Source organism: Otolemur garnettii, unplaced genomic scaffold (genome assembly GCF_000181295.1).
Source record: "Otolemur garnettii isolate 467f Iridium unplaced genomic scaffold, OtoGar3 scaffold00055, whole genome shotgun sequence".
Lineage (NCBI taxonomy): Eukaryota > Metazoa > Chordata > Mammalia > Primates > Galagidae > Otolemur > Otolemur garnettii.
In genome coordinates this window covers 6,076,020-6,097,315 of record NW_003852450.1, presented here as the reverse complement: position 1 = coordinate 6,097,315, position 21,296 = coordinate 6,076,020, and the positions used below count along the sequence as shown (strand labels likewise).

At 46.1% G+C, this 21,296-nt stretch overlaps 1 protein-coding gene across 1 annotated transcript; it reads right to left on the bottom strand.

The window, feature by feature from the left end:
* MYOG (myogenin) lies at nt 1-2,721 on the bottom strand. Its single transcript, XM_003792260.3, has 3 exons — nt 2,176-2,721; nt 1,348-1,429; nt 1-780 (listed from the first exon to the last, which is right to left on the bottom strand). The coding sequence occupies exons 1-3, from the start codon at nt 2,719-2,721 to the stop codon at nt 659-661; spliced, it is 750 nt and encodes a 249-aa protein (XP_003792308.3). The 3' UTR covers nt 1-658.
* Nucleotides 2,722-21,296: the final 18,575 nt, after the last annotated feature.

Below are 21,296 nucleotides of genomic sequence, written 5' to 3'. Positions count from 1 at the left end.
ATCACCCCAAGAACCCCGCCCCCTCTTCCCTGCCTGTCCCCAGCAACTTCAGCACAGGAGACCTTGGTCAGATGGCAGCTTTACAAACAACACACAAAACAAAACAAAACATAAAACCACTGGAAGGTTCCCAATATTCACTGCAAAAGCTTGGCCCCCCCAAGGACTTGGGAACAGAAGATTGTTCCTCTCCCTTTCTTCTCAATTCAGGGCAGGCCCAGCCCAGCCACTGGCATCAGGAAGAGACCAGAACAGGAGACAGGCACAGCTTGTCCAGGTCAGGACACTGTCTTTGTCTCTTAAACTGTTTCACTTGGGGGGGGTGGAATCACAGGCTGCATTATGATAAAAAGGAAGCTCCTGAGTTTGCCCCCTGAGGGGGAGGCATACACAAGGGGGCACTGTGGTCCCCTGCTTTATCTCCCTGGAAAGGGGGTGCCCTCTACTCTAAAGAGTCAGCTACATTAGGGCATCCATTCCCTTGCTGGGTGGTGGGTTAACATTATATGGATGAGGATGTGGATAGTCTGGCCTATGGCAGCCCAGGGTGACCTCCAGGTGCCAGCCCAGCCTAGCTTAGGAGGCCCCTGCTGTAGAGGTGGTGACGTCTGTGGCCAGCTTGGGGGGCTTGCATGGGGGCCCAGGCTGGCAGACAGTCTCAGTTGGGCATGGTTTCATCTGGGAAAGCCACAGCCACATCCTCTACTGTGATGCTGTCCACGATGGAGGTGAGGGAGTGCAGGTTGTGGGCATCTGTAGGGTCAGATGCGAGCAGATGATCTGTAAGGAGAAGGTGGGAGGGTGTTACCTGCATGAAGAAGAGGATCTTGAGGCCCAGAAAGGAGGATGAAGCCTGTAAGTGACACAGGCTTCACAGGATAGATGGGTGAACAAAACAGGAATCCTGCCTTTCCCAGTGCTGGGTGTGTGTGCATGCATGTGTGCTCTTGTCTAGCAGGGTTAGGATTTGGAAGCAACTACTCTGAGGTGGAGCCAGGATGGTGTATCCTCAGAGACTGGAACTGCCCTTTGCTGGGCCCAGTTTTGCAGCACTGACTCAGCAATTCCCAGGGACCCCTGGGGCAGGGACTTTCTCCTCTCTGGGAGAAGGTCAGCCACCAGGCACCAACTGGGAGCTTCAGGAGTCTGCTGTCACTCCTTAGCAGGTTAAGATTGCAGGGAGGTGCAGGGCCTTCTGGCCCACCATTTGGGACCCCAGGCCCAGTAAGTCCCTAAAGAAGCCAAAGGAAGAGGACTGGAGCAAGGAGCAAGGTAAGAGTGAGAACCCAGCCTAGGGAGGGGCTAAGGGATTTGAGACAAGGTTCCCTTGGGTCAGGCCCTACTTACCCCCTGGGTTGGTGCCAAACTCCAGTGCGCTGCCCCACTCTGGACTGCAGGAGGCGCTATGGGAACTGCATTCACCAGGCACCTGCAAGATAGTGTAAAGGGCCAAGGTCAGGCCACAGCCATTCTTTGATGTGTCTCTGCCTAGTCTAAGTAGTCAAAAGCACCTGTGATGGGGTTGGAAGGTGGCCACAGGATGTGGCCCTCCAGATCAGGCCATCCCCAGTCCCTGAATCTTCACAACCAGCTCTTTTCACACTACAAAGGCCCTTCTTCCAGGTCTTTTTTGGCTTTCATGCCAGGTGGTGATTCTGCCTTCACAGGACAGCAGCTTAAAAGGGTCTTTCTGACTCTGGGGATAAGGGTAATGGAGGCAGAATGTCTGGCCCAACTAGGGTCACTCCTGCACAGGCTTGCTGGGGTTCTAGTGAGGCTGAGTGGGTTTTCTCTCTGCTCAGCGACACCCAGGATGGGGGTTGGGGGGCAGCAGTCCTGGTATATTTGGCCTGGCCTTTTGGGCTCTGACTCAAGCACTTGATTAATCCTCACCCTATCTGGACTGACTATGGACTTGCCCCTGGAGCACTGCTTCAGTCCTGTGCCACCCTACCCTGACCCTATCTATCTCATCTCTTCTGGAAAGAACACAAGACATAGGAGGTCAGCAGAACAGCCCTGGTCTAGCAGAGGGAGGGGTCCTTCAGCCCCCTAAGACCCTGACTGGCACCTGCTTCAATCCACTGATGGGGCCCCTCTGTGGGGACTAGCGGCTGTCCAGGTGCCTCCCTCCAGCCCCCAGGCCAGGGTCAGGGGGACTGGATGGCCACTTACCCCTGGCTGGGGCCCACCCCCGCCCCGATAGCGGAGGTCGCGCTCCTCCTGGTTGAGGGAGCTGAGCAGGGCCTGCAGGCGCTCGATGTACTGGATGGCGCTGCGCAGTATCTCCACCTTGGGCAGCCGCTGGTTGGGGTTGAGCAGGGTGCTCCTCTTCAGGGCCTCGAAGGCCTCATTCACCTTCTTGAGCCTGCGCTTCTCCCTCAGTGTGGCCGCCCGCCGCCGGTCCACAGACACCGACTTCCTCTTGCACACCTTACAGGCCCATGGCAGGCACTGGCCCGGACAGTGCTCCGGGGTCCCCAGCCCCTTGTCCTCCAGGGACCCTCGGGCCTCAGGGCTCAGACTGAGCTCAGTCCGCTCATAGCCCGGTGGCTCAAAGCCCTGGAGGTGGACGGGCAGGTAGTTTTCTCCATCATAAAAGCGGGGTTCCTGGTAGAAGTAGGGGGATGTCTCATAAAGCTCCATGGGGTCGGGAAAGTCTTGTTCCTGCCACCAACCCCCAAGCTCCTGCAGCCCCTCACACCAACTGCTGGGTGCCATTTAAACCCTCCCTGCTGGCATGGAACCAGAGATAAATATAGCCAACGCCACAGAAACCTGAGCCCCCCTCTAAGCTGTTGCTGCACATCAAGACGTTTACAGTGGATTAGATGTGATTCCCCTTCCCTCTCCCCCACAGCCCCCACCCCACCCAGCCAGCCTGCCCCAGGCCCAGGCCGGCTCCTGTGCACGGGTTGGGAGGCCGTAGGGTGTAATTTGATTAGTTTTCATTTCTCGGCAGCCCCTGTGGGGCAGGGAAGGTGGGGGAGACATTCCCCTCTCATCTGCTCCTTTCAATTATTCCTAGCTGGGCGGCCGCCGGCTCCTCCTTGCTAGTCCCAAAGAAGCCAGTGGGTATAAGGGGAGGAGGGCACTAGGAAGGGGTAGGCTTAGGCTGGAAGGGGCCTTAAAAGTCAACTTATCCATCTCCCTGCTTGCTGACAGCACCTTAACCACACTGTACTAGTCAGAGATACTTTTACAGACCACCCTCCCCAAAGACCAAGACTGCTTCAATTTGGGGGCATTCAGAGGTACTCAATGTTTAGGGTTAAGGATTGAGACTCAGAGGGGTAAATGGATTCAACATCTGGGTTTCCAAAGCAGCTCTGACATCATATGTTCTCTTAGGTCTCATATAACTAGGGGTAAACTGAGGCAAGAGAAATTTGGGGGATTTTGGTTTTGGACATGGGTCAGGGAAAGTTGTTTTTTTTTTTTTAATACAGCTGGTTGTGGTCAGAGGGTTAGAACTATGGCCTACACATGTCCACTGTCCCCACTGTGGCAAGGTCAAGCTCTACTAAGCTCTCTGTTTCCTCCCTCTCTCACTCTGGACCAGTTATCTGTCCTTCTGCGTCATCTTCTCAACTGTTTCCTGCCTCCTTTGGATATAAGAATTTTTCTGACACCTCACTGTGGATGGGGGCAGGAGAGGAGAAACAGCCCTTCAAATCCAGTTTAAATCTCCCCTCTCCTTGGCCACCTGGATCAGTTGTTCCACCTCTTCCTGCCTGAGCCATCAGTTGAGTACATATCACTCAGGTCTCAAACAGAAGGTGGAAGAGGGCTCTTTAATCTTTGGACCTCTCAATCCATGGTTACCTCTTAGTTGAGGCCTTGAGGTCTGTGAGGACCAATTCCTTGCAATGCAGTATACAGGCCCCAGATACCAGCAGTGAACTAGGTTCAGTCACAGGGCTGGGGCTTGGGGATACCCAAGACAGGGTCCCTACCCTGACCTTACCCTCTAGGAGACCATACTGGTCACCTGCTCTACCCAACTCTCTATGCCCAAATCTCCTTCCCGGGTGACCACTGCTTAGCTTCTGCTGGTGTCACAGACAGTCCATCCCATTGACGTGTAGCTTCATGAGTCTTTCTAGGCTTTGAGTTACAATCTGTTCCCTTTGGTTCCATTTTTTTCTCTAGGGCCCCAATGACTAAGTCAGATCTTTCTTCCTATCCCACCTCCTATGATAGATGAAACTGGTAAGTTCGAACCAGTGCCAAAAACAATAAGAGGAAAAGGAACTGTGCTGGGGACGCAGAGAAGACTTCACAGAGAAGCTGAGATCCACACAGCGTTTGAGGGACCAGCTTTCCTTCCTATTACCCACAGTGACGACCAGGCAAATTCTGGCATCCTTTTGGGGTAAGAAATAGAGGTGAGGAGGGAACATAGCTGGACAATAAAACAACCTCAAGCATGTTGAGAGGGGAAAGTGAGGTCTTGATTTGGCTCTTGGCCTTGCCATCGTGATGGGAAGCAGCGGCGTGGAAACTGTGGATTCTAGACCTTGCTTTCAGCCCAGCCAGCTGGGCTGAAGGAGAGTCTCTATTTCTAACACATCCTCCCTGCAAGAAAAAAAAGAATAAAGAAAGAACCATGACTCAGTTTACACTCCAATCCTATGAGCCCTGAGAAAAGGAATGATGTTGGAAGTACTATAGAAACCCAGATACTATATCTTTAGTCCTTTCAGGATCCAGTCTGACTTACCCTTAAATAATATGTTTTCTTTGTCTAGAATGGAAGCAGACCTGGCTTGTTCTGCATTGGTTTCCAGAACGTTAATATCAAGTTAGTGAGCACAGACTGCATGTGAAAGCTAAGTTACAAGTTATGGGAGCACTTTGTTATTTCTGCAATAAGCATGGAGTCTAAAATCAACTGCATATGAATGGGTTCCTCAAAAGAGTGTTTCAGGAGTTTGTGAGACGGTAGAACCTCTGTGGAAGGCTTGGCAAGGGGAGCGCACTGGGCCAGATCTTGGAGAACAGGCAGGATCTGGATGAGGAGAGGAGAGGAGGGGAAGGGGCATTGGGTAGGCCGGTTTGTATAGAGCTCGGGATTCAGGTAAGGGAGTGACTGGAGACAAGCCTGCAAAGATGGGAGCAGGGAGGGATTTGGAAGCTGAGGCAGCGAGACCACAAAGAAGAGCATGACAGTCATCCAGGAGTAAGATGATGAAGGCCCGAACAACCCACGTGGAGGATGGATTCAACCAGGTGAGGATGCATGTTTCAGGCTGGCTAAGGATGGTGCGTGTACATGCCAAGGAGACTGGTTGCTGTATTAAATGAAAGCACACTCAGCACATGCAATAACCCAATAAATATTAATCCCTTTCCTTGCTTTGTCCTCTTTTTCACTTTGGACTGCCCCCCCCAAAGCCCCATGGTCCTCCCCACAGGCTGTCCTCATTGCCTCCCAGGGATTGCAGCAGCGGGAACGGAGTAGGGAAAACTGGCTCTGCCCAACTGTGCTTGTCTATTCATTCTTCCTTTCAGTTAAGAAACACTATTGAGCCCTTGTGCCAGGTGCTGGGGCCACTAATGTGGGTAAGACATGACCTGTTGGCCTTTAGCATACTCACTGCTGAGTAAGGAAGATGAGTATACAAGTCATCTAACCAAAGTAAGTGTTAGGTGATGAAAGAGTAGGCTAGGAACGTGCTCATATAATCCAGAGAAGAAATTCATTCATTCACTCTTCATCTGCTCAGTGCATATTTACTGAGAGCCCTACCCTGTGTCAGCCTCTCTGGAATCAGACTTGGGGCAAGAGCAGTGAATAGACCCAGCTCTTGTCTGCAAGAGGCTCTGTTGGCCATGAGTTTGGACTGTGTCTATATGATGTTTTCCTCTAACCAAACATGAGAGCAGAGCTGGGAGGTTAGGGTGACCTTGTGTGTCTGGGTTTCTCTGAATCCCTGTCTGTAGATGTGTTGTGTATGTCTGAGTAAGGTGACTTGGGGACCATTTCAGGGCCCAGTTGCGGGGCATAGACCCTCCCAGGACTGAGATGATAGAGTGACCCAGGTGTCTTTGACCTCACAAAATCCCGATGTGGGGGATTATTCTCTCAGCACTGAGACGTGGAGAGGCCTCATCTAGAAGCTGGCTCTTCCTCCCCCTGCACACCCCTCCACCCTTGCAAGCTGCCCTCTGATGGATGGGAACACATTGGTGCCAAGCACAGAACAGCCTTTGTGTTCCACCACCAGTGGCGATCCATCAGCTCTAACCTGACAGCAGGGCGTCCGGCCCTAATCCCCACCCCTGCTGGCTTGGGCACATAGGGCCCCCTGCCCCAACTATAGCCTCCTCCTCTAGCAGCCCTGCTTCCACCAGAGGAAGCCCTTATCCACTGGGGCTCCAGGGCTCCAAGCTCCCCCACCCTGACTGTCTCAACTTGATTCTGTCTATTTGCATGCTGGGTTGATGTTATTTGCATGGTAGCGTCTGGATTTCAAATGCTCAGAAATCCCCTTCACCTGCTCCCTGCTCCTTGCTTCCCCTTCTGCTGCACACCCAGTCACAGCTCCATGGTTTCCAGCATATTTTAGTACCGACTGACCTCACAGGTGGGCTGATCTGAGCTTCCAGGATGCTTGGTTAAAATCAAAGCAAGTTTGGCATTCTAAAGTCTCATGTGCTTCGGAATAGAGGAGCAAGAAGTCTGGGAAGGTGGGAGCCTTAGACTTCTCCAAAGAGGTCCCACCCTTGGTTTTCCTGGGATGGCTCTCTGGATATTAGTGATGAAGACTAGCTAGGGGGTGGGCAAATGATACGCATTTCAATAGTACTTAAAGGCACATTTAATGCAAACACTGCTGATTATTTGTAGAGCAGTAGCTTTGCAGCAGGGTGAGAACAGATTACAAAATATAGACTGTCAGAGCTGCACGGCAGGGTCAGCTGGTCCATCTTTTTCCTTCTACGTGTGACGAAACAGAGACCCAGAGACAGGAAGTAACTTGGTCAAGGGTAAAAGGATACATGTCAGAAAAGTGAAGAGTGTCTGCTCTTGCTGACCTGAGCTTAAGTGTTGGGGCTGAATCCAAGGGCTTCTTCCTCTTCCTCTCTGAGGCTAGCAGGTAAGGAAAGGTGTATGTAGCAAGTGAGTACATGTTTTCCAGGTGGGCATTGGGCCACAGGTAGGAAGGCAGTGAGGGGGTTGGAGAGTTCAAGCCAAGGTGACAGAGAGATGAAGGGAAGATCTAGGCAAGGTGGGCTGGAGTTGCTAGGCAGATGCCTGAGGGATTGAGACCGGAGAAATTTGGAGGCAGAAGAGACTAGGGCTGAGAAGTAAAGAGGAGGGAAGGGCCTCAGCGTCCATCCACAGTCACACATTGTTTCCATAGAGGACCAGGCATCAGATAACCACTGGGAAATCCCATCCCTGCCTGGAATCTGAAGTTCAGAGCCAGGATCATTCTTTAAGAATCTCTGGCTTTGGGGTGTGGGAAGGTGTGGGCCTGAAGGTGGAGGGGTTGGGTCTGAGGAGAGTGAGTGGAGGTCAAGGGGAGGTGAATGGGGGGGACAATTTTAAAATAACCAGAACAGGGCTCAGCTGAGTGTGTGGCAGTGTGGATCTGGGCCCTGGCTCTGGGGAGGGGGTAGTGTGTTTCTTATGAGTGTCCCATGTTCCTGTGAGAACAGAGTTTTCAACTGCCAGATAGGAAAAGTACAGCCAGGAAGCTGCCGAGCAGTAGAAGGGACCCTGCATAAGCGGCCAGGGTATGTGGCTGCCATGATGCCTCTCTGGTTCTCAGTTTCCCTATCTGTAAATCAAGATGCTGGACTGAATGAGCCAAATGGCCCCTTTCTCTACCTCAGCTGTGAGTATGGAGGAAGTGCTCATGGAATCAGGTTAGGAAGACTGTTTTGAGGGCTGTTTAAACTAGGTCTAGTCCTAAAGAGTAGACTAATATGAGGACAGGTTTCCTAGAGATATTTTGTATTTTTCCCCTATCTACTTGTGTTCCATACCCAACCTCAAATGAGATGGTTCTCTGCACCTATTTCATCCTACCTAGAAGTGTCTGGCATATATTTGTCATACTCACCTCCGGAGTCAGCCCGCTGGCTGTCCCTCTTCCCTGCTGCCCCCACCACGCTGCCCTCTCTGTGGGTTCAGAAGCCCTACCCCACCCCCTTCCATTCCCTTGGCTGCTTCTATTTCTGCCTCTTTGACAAGTTGTGACATATTTGGGAGCAGCTGCTGCCTGGGTGGAGATGCTTTTGCTTTCCTCCCTCTCTGTCCTCTCCTCCCCAACCCCTTTCCTGACAACCACCCCTTCCCAAAATGTGCCCTAAGACCCTTCCTGCATCTCCCTCTCTGGAATCAGACATCCCACTTTTCCCAGGTTTTTGCAGGGGTAGCCAAGGCTCTAGTCTTATACAAAGGGAGTCTTTCAGGATAGAAGGTCAGGTGGCCAGGGGTAGAGGGTAGGATCTCTTCTGCCAAGTTTCGAACTATGTGGTTTGAGGAAAGTCTCTTCCTCCTGTGGGTTTCATTTTTCTATCTTAAAAATGGGGGTGATAAATAATGTCTCTGCCAACCACGAGTAACTTACCACCTATTAACTGTAGAGACCTGGGAATCTTCTAGTGCTATTGATCCCATTACTCTATCTCCTTTGGGGACTTTATTCCATTCTTCCTGTCTGCTGACCTTTTCTATGAGCTCATAGACATGTTGAAGGCTCTCCCATAAAAACGAAAACAAAAAAACTCTCCCTTTTCTATGTGGCCCCCTCAACTACGGCTCTATCACTAACCTTCCTTTCTTCACCAAATTTCTAGAAAGAAGCATTTACACTTCATTCTTTCCACTTCCTCACTTCTCCTTCACTTGTTTACTTTGTGGTTTTTCACTTCCCCTGGGTCACTAAAACTGCTCCTTCCAAGCTCACCAGAGACCTTCACCAGGTGCCAACTCCAGGAGAAATTTCTCAGTTTTAATCTTACTGGCCTGGTCTGTGTCACTTTATGACGTTGACCATGCCTTCCTTGAAACTCTCTTCTTTTAGCTCCCATGTCTCCTTCATCTCCTGGTTCTTTTCTGATTTTTCTCACCATGATTCCTCTTCTCGCCTTTCTTCCTCTTCCCTTTCCTCTTCTTTCTCTTTGTGTGCTTCACCTCTGTCCACCTTTTACAAGAGATTTTCTATTTTTAGTCCTCTTTCAACACTCCCCCTTTGTAATAATATTCTTTCACTTAGGTTCAAGTACCATGTATATAAATGCTTGGCAAATGTTAGCTGCTCTTAACTGTTACGTATTGGTTGCTCCCAAGTCTCTACTCCAGGCTTTATCTCTGAGCTACTGATTTCACATCCAAGGCTTCTGACTGACCTCTCCACTTACATGTCTTGCAGAATTCTAAAATTAAATATATAAAAATTATATATTTAACATAAATTATATTATATTTTTAATATAAATTATATACTTATATATTGAGTTATATATATATAAATATATCCATGATGGAATGAATTCACTCTCTCCCCTATTCTAATGTTCACCTTACTGGTGACTAATGGCATCATCCTCTCAGTAATTTCTCTTCATTTTTTATCTTTCCATATGTAACCATTCAATAAGTCCCATAATCTCTGCTTTCTTCTTCATCTCAACAATTCCTAGATTCACATGGGGCTAAGCAGATTTTTAGTTTTGCTAGCCAGAATGAGAGGCCTCCATTGAAGACATGAGGCATTTAACAGAGATGATGAAAGGGTCACATCTTGGGAATGAAGTAAAGACTACTCTAGATCTGTCTTCAAAATGTTTAAAAACTAGCCTTAAAAGCATCAAATTAATGTAACTGCCTGCCCACAAAAAGCCCAATACTTTTAAAAAAGATAATAATAAAATATAACAGTTATTTATAATTTACAATGTCATTCATCTAATAACAAATTAGTAGACAGCAAAGAAGCCAGGAGAAACCACAATCAGGAGAAAAATCAACTAATTGAAATATATCCAGAAATGCTAGAGATGATAGAATTGGCAGATAAGACCACTAAAATAGCTATTATAAATATGCCCAATATGCTCAAGGATTTAAAGAAAAACATGAACACAATTAAGAGAGAATTAGTAGGCATAAAATGAATCAAAATGTCATTGGATTGTAGTAGTATGTTTTAGAATGCTTTGGCCAACATAACAAAATACCATGGTTCTGAGTGGCTTAAGCAATAGACATTTATTTTCTCATGGTTGTGGAGGCTGGAAGTTTGAGATCAGGGTACCAGCATGGTCAGATTCTGTGGAGCAAGATGATCAATTTAAACCTAACTATATCTATAACTGTATTAAATATAAATAAACTTAATTTAAGGAAGAAGATCCAAATATAGGCTATTTATAACAAGCTAACTCTCCACATAAAGACATAAATAATTAAAAATAAAAAGATGGAAAAAATGTATACCATACAAATACTAATAGTAAGAAACCTAGAGTGGGCCAGGTTCTATGGCTCTTGCCTGTAATCCTATCACTCTGAGAGGCTAAGGCCAGTGGATTGGTTGAGCTCAGGAGTTTGAGACTAACTTGAGAAAAAGTGTGATCCTGCCTGTACTAAAAAATAGAAAAACTATCAATAGAAAATGATTGCCTGTAGTATCAACTATTCAGGAGGCTGAGGCAAGAGGATTGCTTGAGCCCAGGAGTTCAAGGTTGCTGTGAGCTATGATGTCACCCAGGGTGACAGAGTTAGACTCTGTCTCAAAAATAAATAAGTAAAATTTAAAAACCTACAGTGGTTATACTGATATCAGAAAAATATTTCACAATAAATAATATTTCAGGAATAAAGGGGCATACTATATAATGATAAGGGAGTCCAGTTATCAATAAGACATTTTAGTCCTGTGTCTACATGCATCTGAAGTCAGACCTTCAAAATCCAGGAGGCAAAAACTGACAAAAGTGAAAGGAGCAATAGACAAATCCAAAAATTTAGTTAGAGATTTCAATACTCCTCTTTTGGTAAGTCATAGAACAAGTACATGAAGTCAGTATGGAAATAGGAGACTTCCAACTCCATCAATGAATTTTGCCAATTGATGTTCATAGGATAGTGTACGCAATAATAACAAAATATTCATTTTTTTTCCCCAGGTTCCCTTGGACCTTTGGCCGGTTTTTATGCTGAGATATAAAATAAATCTTGGTACATTGAAAAATATTGTTCATAAAGAGCATGTGCTCTTATCATAATAGAATTTACTTAGAAATTAATAACAGAAATTTCTGGAAAATCTCCAAATATTTGGAAATTAAACTTCTATGTGTAGTTTAAATAGTGACTCATTGGTCACTATTTATTGAATTAAGTAAAGACAAGGCTCTGTGTGCTAAGAGTGCTACATACACTGTGTTTCATTTAATCTTCACAATAGTGTCATAAGGGCTCGGTGCCCACAGCTCAGGGGGTAGAGCGCCGGCTACATACACTGAGGCAGACGGGTTTGAACCTGGCCCCGGCCTGCTAAACAACGATGACAACCGTAACAGAAAAATAGCCAGGCGTTGTAGTGGGTACCTGTAGCTACTCAGGAGGCTGAGGCAAGAGAATCACTTAAGCTCAAAAGTTTGAGGTTGCAATGAGCTGTGACACCATGGCATTCTACCAAGGGTGACACAGTGAGACTCTGTCTCAAAAAAAAAAAAAATAGTGTCATAGGTTATTATGATCATCACTATTTTGCAGATGAGTGTCCAGAGCTCAGACAGGCAGCTGGTAAGTTATAAAGCAAGGAGCAGAACTCAGATCCATCTTGTGCCAAAGCCCAGTTCATAATTAGTATGTTATTCTATAGTCAAGTAGTTAGAGCATTCAAGTTGGGTGCCCCACAGAGAGCTAGGCTGAGTGCCCTGATGAGCATGGGGTATATGTGAGGGAAGTGTGCTGTTAACATGCTTCTTGCCTCCTATCCAACTTCTCATCTGTGATCTTTACCCCAGGCTTGGTGCTCAAGAACTTTCCCCATGGAAAGTCTCCCATTGGACATTCCCTTCCATTCTTCACCACCTACATGTCTCTGTTTTGAGACTCCTTTGTCCCCAGTGAGCTCTCTTGTTGGCAGGCTCCTCGGCTTTTAATTGGGTGGTTAATTCAGATTCTTCACAAGCCCTCCTGGCCTTCTTCCTTTAGGAATCTCATCCCTACTGTCCTCACTTCTCCACCCCTGCCCCTCCTCTCCAGGCCTGCTTTCTGATACAGGGCTGTCTGGACCCTTATCCCTGGACCTTGATCTGAGACACTCTGATCCTAAGGCAGCCTTCCCAGACCAAATGTGGAGTCCACAAGAAGCCAGAGCAGCCCTAGACTGTCCAGCAGTTCCAGGTGCTTGCTTTGTCTTTATATTTTACTTGAGAGATCTTTGAGCCAGACTGCCTGGATTTTAGATCCTGGAATTATCACTTTCTCACTTGGTGATCTTATGTGACTTTACTTTTCTGTTCCTCTGTCTTAGTCTGTTTTATGCTCTGTAACAGAATACCACAGTTCAGGAAGCCCAAAAGTGTGGCACTGTTATCTTGCCAGGGCCTTTGTGCTGTGTCATCCCATGATGGAAGGTGGAAGAGCAAGAAAGGGTGAGAATGAGAGCAAGGGGGGCAAAATTCACTTTTACAACAACTCACACTCCTGGTAACTAACCTATTTAGGTAACAACATTAATCCATTCATGGGCAGAGGCCTTGTGACCTAATGCCTCTTATTCATCCCACCTGCCTACACTGTGGTGTTATGGATTAAGTTTTTAACATGTGAACTTTGGGGGATACATTCAGACACATTCATCTTCAATTTCTTCATATGTTTAATAAGGATAAAAATAGGACCTCACAGGATTTTTGCATAGATTAAACATACAGTACAACCTCCATAGTTGACCATGTCCTTCCATCGACCACCTCCTTTAGTTGACGTAATTTTCATAGACCAGACATTCACCACATGTGTGTATCAGTACAATAGGCCTAGTTCCTTATGTTGACCACTTCTGTACATTGACCAGTTTGTCATGGTTCCTTAGGTAGTCAACTTACAGAAATTTTACTGTATTTACAAAGTGTTGGAATGCAAACAATGTAACCTAACTATAGGTACGCACACATTCAACCAAAATAATTAAGAAAAAAAGACTTTTTAGATAAAAAATAAAGTATCTGGCACACGATAAGCATTAGCACCCTTGTTATTATTGAACCTTTTTTTTTTTTTTTGAGACATAGTCTCACTGTGTCGCCCTTGGTAGAGTGCCATGGCGTTACAGCTCACAGCAACCTCCAACTCCTGGGCTTAGGCGATTCTCTTGCCTCAGTCTCCTGAGTAGCTGGGACTACAGGAGCCCACTGCAAGGCCCAGCTATCTTTTGCCAGGTCTGAGTTCAAACCTGTCACCCTCAGTTTATGGGGCCAGTGCCCTACCCACCGAGCCACAGGCACCACCCGTTATTATTGAATCTACATTCTTCTGACCATGTCTCTTTCATTAGACTGGGAGCTTCCTGAGAGCAGTAGTCCTGTATCCTCTATCACTCTATTATCCTGGGAGCTCTCTGGGGAGAGGCTGCCTCTCCCCTGAAGAACCAGGGCTCCTGGGCCAGGCATGGTGGCTCAAGCCTATAATCCTAGCACTCTAGAGACCAAGGCAAGTGGATTGCTTGAGCTCAGGACTTTGAGACCAGCCTGAGCAAAAGTGAGACCCCTCCATCTCTAAAAATAGCTAGGTATTGTGGCAGGTGCCTGTAGTCTCAGCTGCTTGGGAGGCTGAGGCAAGAGAATCCACTTGAGCCCAAGAACTTGAGGTTGCTGTGAGCTATGATGCCATGGTACTCTACCAAGGATGATAAAGTAAAACTCTGTCTCAAAAAAGAAAAAGTGGGTGGTGCCTATGGCTCAAAGGAGTAGGGCACCGGCTGCAAATGCCAGAGGTGGCAGGTTCATAACCCAGCCCAGGCCAAAAACTGAGGAAAAAAAAAAAGAAAGAAAAAGAAAAGAATGGGGGCTCCCTGAGGGCAGGGAGTGTCTAACAGGTCTCTACTATTAGACAGGCACTATGTCTGGCCCTCAGGTTCTGAATTTCCTTGTCTTCCTTTCAATGATCAGGACAGGGCTTGAATACGGGAGGCCCAGTAGGGCTCTGGGCAGTGAGGATGTTGTAAGGAGTGGCCCTGGAGGTTCTGCCATGTGGAGAGGTCTGGCCCTGGTGAGGGATCCCTGGGATCCTAGACAGAAATTTCTACTGAGGCAGAGTAACCCCAGAGAGAGCTGGGTGGGTCCAGGAACAAAATGTCAAGGCAGCTTCCAGGGGCTACTTCTGCCCCATAAAGAGGCAAGCTGTGGACCCTTCTGTCCATGAACACTGCTTTTCTGAGGAAGTTCAGCCTCAGCACAATCTTATTCCTTTCTCTGCATCAGAAGTCAGGAGATACAGTATGGCACTGGGCAAAGAGCAGACTGAGATGGCACTGAGTCTGGCTGTGCCACTTGCTGGCTTCATTTATAATAATATTGTGGAACCTTCATTTCCTCATAAGCAAAATGATAATAAGAAAATCTATTTCTCTGGATGTATCAAATGTTCATTAAATGTTGGTTGAATGAAAGAATGCATATTCCTTTCCTCTCTTCTGGGGTATTTAGGGAGTGGAATAACCAGCCTTGCCACTGGTAAATTGAATTCTAGCATCTGTGGGCTGAATGGGTCATCAAGATGACATTTAGTTCCTTCTCAGCCTTTAATCCATCCCAGGCACACACTTAAATAAACTCCCAAAATGGAACCCTTGGTAATGCATTCCGTGCTTTGGTCATGAGAAAAATGCCTTCTAACATCAATCACATCACCCCTCCCTGCCCCACCCTCAATGGCACATCACAGGCATGTCTTTTCTTTGACTCTTTTCTGTAGCTGGAATGAGGAATGGTAGCTGGAATGAGGAATGTAATATAACTCACTGGGTCGAGAGTTGGGACATCTGGATTCTAGTTCTAGCTCTGCCGTTAACCCCTATGTGACCTTGAGAATAGGAAGCTAATATTTATTGAGTCTCTGCTATATGCTGGCTGCTGTGCTGAATATCACACACACTTCTCACAACAAGTTCGTGGGGTAGATGACAGGATCCCCATTTTACAACGGAAAAACCTGAGACTCAGAGAAGTTAAGAAATTTGTACCGAATCACACAGCTATGAAGCGGAGCTCGTGTCTCTCTGACCCTACAGCCTCTTTCCACGGCATGGTGCTGACTTCTCCAAGGGACCTCAGTTTCCTGAGAGCAGAAGTAGTGTTTCTTCCATCACTATATTATCCTGGGAGTTCTCTGGGGAAGAAGGGTGCAATCTCCCCTAAAGAAGTGGGGGGGCTTCCTAAGGGCAGGGGCTATCTCCACCATTAGATAGGAACTGTGTCTACCCCTGAGGCTCTGAATTTACTTGTTTGCTTGCCTTTCAGTGCTTAGGACAGGGTCCCTAGAGAAGAAGGGAATTGAATTCAGTGTTCTAGAAAGTTCCTCCCAGGGTTGGCATTTTTGTCACCGCCTGCTCCTGGCCCGGGAAGGATCCTGGGAAATTTTTGCTCAGCTTCCAAGCTTGGCTTCCTTGCCCTTCCCCGACCTTCTCTTTTGTTTGTCTATCACTGGTCTCTTCTCACCATCCTCTCCACTGAGTCGGTGTGAGACAAGGAACCAAATGTTTCCCTCGAGTCAGGGCAGTTCCATCTGCCACGTTCCCTGCATAGCAGGCTGTGGGAACGCTGTGTTCCACCCGCAGACCCCAGTGCCTGGAGTGCTTTCCTGAGCCACATTGCCTGTCTGCATTCCCCTTCCTGTGGGGGCTTGGGCCAGCCCAAGGCAAGACCATTTGCTTTTCCGTCTCAGAAAGCAGATGGTCTCCTGGTAGTAGGGGCGGGCTTGGGTGGATTTGTTTCCCAGGCCTAGGGACTTGTCCTCAGCAGGCTGTTTCCATTTCTAAAATGCCATGCCTTGTACCCCCAGGCCACTGAAGGAATTCACACAGCCAGATATTCCCAGATTCACATGCTTCACATCCTCACCCCGTCTCCATTTCCAGTCCCCAACAGTGGAGACAGCAGACTGACTTCATATTTCTAACTGTGCTCACCTCAACCTATGCTTTGCTTTCCTGCACTTCCAGATGGGGAAGTCGAGGCATTGGGAGGTAGGTTGGAGACCAACCTGGCATAGGAGCTCAGGAACATGCCCTTTCCATCCTCTGGGTCCTCCCACCCTGGTCTTTCAGTAGCACGTCAGCCGCAACACTGCGTCTGGCTTTCTGAGTACCAGTTGTCTGTTCTTCATCTTCCTTGTCTGTAACCAGATTTCTGAAAGTGGCTATTTCTTTGAGCTAGTGAGCTCTCACACTTCTTGGACCAAGAGCAAGGAGCAATGGCAATGTTTATTTTTGGATTCTTTGCCCAGAGCCAGCTGCATTCTCTCTGTAGTGTCACCTGGCAGAGGTTGGGAGATCTGGGACGTACCCCGGGCCCAGACTAGGATTGCCTCAGAGGGACAATGTGACCATCACCATGATATCATTACCAAAGCTATTTCATCATTTAGGAGCTTCCTGTTTACTGGGCATGGTGATAAATGCTTTAGGCACATTAACTATTTAGTCCCTACAATGCTTCTGTGAGATAGTAATTATTAAGTTACTATTAAATTGACAATAATATAAAAATTATCAATTTTCAGACTGGGAGTCATGGTTAGGAAATTCATTAGTGGTACTAATGGAAGGTAGAGGCAGGATTAGAACCCACCCTGGCTCACTCCCAAGTCAGTGGATAGTCTTCTCCATTAAGGCTTACAACTATTAAGGTTGACCTTGGCCATCCTTGGTGACTGACTCCTCTTCAGAGTGTATATATAGTAGGCACTCACCAAGTGCACATTATGGAAATACACTACATGCTAATTGATGAGCTAAGCTAAGTGATGGAGCCCTTCTTATCAAAGCAAGTCCCTTCTATGGCACAGAGTGAGAGTTGAGGACCAGTTCTCTGGGTAGAGCTGAATGTCATAGTCTTATGCTATGAGGGTGAATTACTGACTGTTTGAACCTTGGTGACATCCATTAGGAAAAGACAAAGATGTCATTCAGAGGGACATAGAACTGTGATAGAGTCAGGGGGTTAGATACCCTGACCTTCAAAAGGGTTGTGTAGCCTGAGGAGTAGATGAGCCGAATCAGGTTGCCTGGAGCTTTGTTTATTCCAAGACAGACAGCCTCACTCCTGGAGTCGTGAATTTCTGAACATTCCATCCACCCACTGGTGGGGGTGCCTGGCACCAGTGCCTATGGCCCTGGGAGTGGGTGTTGGCACGATCAATTTTGCTCACGGCGTCTCACTCCCTGCTCATGCTGTTCCTGGACTCAGGACAGGTAGCAGCCAACGCCTCCTGACTCTTCCACTTTGATCTTCCTGGCTGTCCTTGCGCTTGCTCTTGGAATCAGAGGATGGTAGCCAACTTCTGACCTTTGACATCTCCAACCCTGCCCCTCACCCACACTTGCTAACCACAGTGAAATCATAGATGCATAAATTATCAGAGCTAGGAAGAATCTTAGACCAACTGTCTCATTTTAAAGAAGAGAAACCGAGAACTAGGGAGGAGGAAGTGCTTGCCTAAGGTGACAGATGGCAGAATGGAATAAGCCGCATTGGACTTAAGCCTGCCTTGTCCTCAAGAGCCAGGAAATATGCATTTAATGAGTGTTTAATGTCTTCTACGTATAATCATACCTCCTTCCCCTAGGTATATGTACATAATACATCTCTCTCTCTCTCACACACACATGTCAAAAGCCTCCCTTTTTTACCTCTCCTGGGCTTGCCAAATCCCAGATCCTTCCAGATCCCTGTCCCCATTCCCACCATCGTCAAGCTCCTCATTAAGTTTTCTACCCCTGGTGATCTTGTCTCTGTTGTGTGATGAAGGGCTGATGTAACGTAGTGGGAGATGTCTAGATGCTTGGCCCTCTTCTTCCTCCTGCACAGAGCAGGCAGAAAGCTTCACAGATTATGGGTAGGAGGTCTTAGCTTGGTTACTTATCCTTACCAAGCCGTGGTTTTCTCATTTTGCAAATGGGAAAATAATGGGCTTAGCTTAGTACCTGGGACGCAGTCAGCTAATAAAATGTTAGCTGTTATTTATTATTGTTAATGAGAATCCGATCTTTCCCAAAGCAGTGGTTCTCTGGAGGACATCCATGTAGCCTGGAGGATGGGGCTTGGGCTCCATAACCTTTCCATGATGCTACCCTCCTCAGCTAAATAACCCCCAACCCTGTATTCTAGGAGTCCTTGTGGAAGTCTCTGTCCCTACCCTGGCCCCAACCATTGTCAGCCAAGCCTCTTGCATTTCACGGATCTCAACTCTGTCTCTTGTGAGTTATAAATAACCCTGACCATCTGTTCTGTGAAACCCCAATACTGAGACCAAAAGCAGAAGCTTCCTAGATGCCTGCCTCCATCCTTCTCCATCTTCCTCTGCTTCTGGCAGGAGTTTTGTTTTCTCTGGTTTAGAATTTAAAGCTCTTTCCTTCTGTGCTGCCTCCCCCAGCCCTCAGCCTGTGTGTGGACTCTCTATCACTGTGGATGTCGAGGAAATCTCTGGGGAACAGTTTTCTTGGAAGGAAGTGCCCATTTACAGAAATTGCACAGAGTGGTGTGTTCCCTCCTCAGCCCTTGGCTGGGCAGGGCCAGCAGCTGCGAAGCGGATGGAATGTGCATAGGAAAAAAGGGGGCACTGGGAGGCAGGCTCCGCTCACAGCAAAGGGCCCCCAAAACCATGGCTTTTGAAAGAGTCTGAAAGCCAAGCAATTCTTAAACTTGTAAAGGGGACAAGGTGAGATTCCTTGAGCTCTTTCTTCACTCTCATTCCTACAATCTAAGAAAACATACTCTTCATAAGTCCTCTGCCTCAACCCCTTGCAACCTGCCAAAGTGATAATTAGCTAATATGAATGGCTGCATGTTATAGACTGATTACGTGTGTCTCCTCCAAATTCATGTGCTGTAGCTCTAACCCCCAGTGTGATGGTATTTGGAGATGGGACTTTGGTGAGGTAATTAGGGTTATATGAGGTCATGAGTGTGGGGCCTTCATGATGGGATTAGTGGCCTTATAAAAAGAAACACCAGAGAGCTTGCTCTTTCCCTCTCTCTCCCTCCACGTGTATCACATACATAGAGGAAGGATGAGGTGAGTGCCCAGGGAGAAGAAAGCAGTCATCCACCAGTCAGAAAGAGAGCCCTCATCACAACCTGACCATGGTGGCAAGCTGATCTCAGATTCCAGCCTTCAGAACTGTGAGAAAATAAATGTGTGTTGTTTAAGTGAACTATTCTATGGTATTTTGTTAATGGCAGCTTGAACCGACTAATACACTATATAAGCTGAATGGCCAGGAACATTCCCTGTTCTTTGGAAGAGCAATTCGTCAGGGGCTTCCAGAGTCATGGACTGTGCGATCTGCTCCATTAGTGAATCCTAGTACAGAGGCAGCCAGGTTTTCTCCATCTTGAGCCAGATGATCAGAAATTCATATGTTTGTGAAACATAAAGTTTTATTTGTTGTACCAGATTTTACTAAACAGGAAGTAATATTTATAGATTACAGTATATAAGCTAACAGTTCAATAACACTCCTATCTCCATCATCTGGTTTACAAAAGAACATGACAGCGTTGCTATAAATGATCTTGTCTTATTTCCCCTCCCTAGCTGAGTTAATTTTCTTCATTAATTGTGTGCTAATAATTTCCTTGCTTTTCACAAGACTTAGCACATTTCTGTCCCTAAGTGACCTGTTGTTTGATTTGATGATTTTGAATATTTTTAAATGGAATCAAAGCGTATGTGTCCTTTTGTGACTAAGTACTTTCATCTGTGCTGCATGTGTTGCAATTCACTCTTTTCAGTATAGTGAAGTGCAGAATTTAATTGTGCAGAATTTAATTGTGTGAAGATATCACAATTATTCCTCAATTCTGTTGCTGATGGAAAGTATTCCCCCTACCGGGTCTAGGAGTGCTGGAGACTATGCTGCAGTGCTTTGTTCTTTTAATTCCCTATAAGGAAGCGTTGTTCTAGGTTATAAATATAGAAGTGGAATTGTTGAGTCACAGAGTATAGGCATCTTAAACTCTGCGAGATAATGTTAAAGTTGTTTTTTGAGGCAATCACACCAATTTACATTCCTAGTAATACTAATATTGTCAGACTTGAAATTTTTTTAATCATTTATCTGGAGACAATAACATGGCAATGCCTGTGTTAAAATTTGGATAGTCCCAATGACAAATGAACATTTTTTCTCATGTTTATTGGTCATTCAGATTTCTTCATTTATGAAATTCCTGTTCAAGTACATTGCCCATTTTTCTACTGGATTGTTTGTCATTTTCTCATGGATTGTAGGAATTTCTTGGCTCTTACTGTACTGTAGTGGTAAAGTCAGTATTCTCTATGTATGCATTTCTGAACAATATTCTCTTCTATCCTTCCTTCCACCAAGTTTTTTGTTCTTCTTCAAGACCACCTCCTCCATATGGAAGTGGGTTTACCAATTTCCACCAAACAAACAAGAAATCTGCTAGAATTTGGGGAAGATTTAACATCTTCACATCTTTAATCCATGATCTTAGTATATCTCTGCATTTATTTGGAATTTTCTATAAAGTCTCACGGTAGTGTCTTGTAGTCTTTTTTTGTAGAGAATTTTAACATCTTTCATTAGATTTATTCCTAGGTTTATGATTTTTTTGATGCTTATATATGTACATATACAGAGAGAGAGAAAGGGAGAGAGAGACTCTTTACATTTTTCCTTTTTAAATTGTCTATTGCTAGTGTATAGAAATATAATTACTTTTTAATATTAATCTTATATCTGGCTATTTTAATAACTGCACTTTAACATTTTAATAGTTTATGTATAAATTCTTTCAGAAATATTATGTTCATAATCATGGTATTGGCTAATAAGGACTGATTTTTCTTTATACATTTGTTATTAATTTTCATTTGTATTGCCTTATCATACTGGCTGTGACTCCACTATAATGTTTATAATGTTGAATTGAAGTCATAATAGCAGATATTCTTATCTTTTTCCTGATTGCAAAGGGGAAGTCTTTGTATATATAATCACTAAGTATGATACATACACACATAGATACATATAATACATATATATATTTCTACTGGATGGTTTATATATATATAT

What these genes read in the sequence shown, in the direction of transcription:
- MYOG (XM_003792260.3), bottom strand. Translation starts at nt 2,721, where the DNA reads ATGGCACCCAGCAGTTGGTGTGAGGGGCTGCAGGAGCTTGGGGGTTGG. An exon ending in GGGGTGGGCCCCAGCCAGGG is followed by an intron (nt 1,430 to 2,175) that starts GTAAGTGGCCAT and finishes ACTATCTTGCAG; the next exon opens with GTGCCTGGTGAATGCAGTTC. An exon ending in GTTTGGCACCAACCCAGGGG is followed by an intron (nt 781 to 1,347) that starts GTAAGTAGGGCC and finishes TTCTCCTTACAG; the next exon opens with ATCATCTGCTCGCATCTGAC.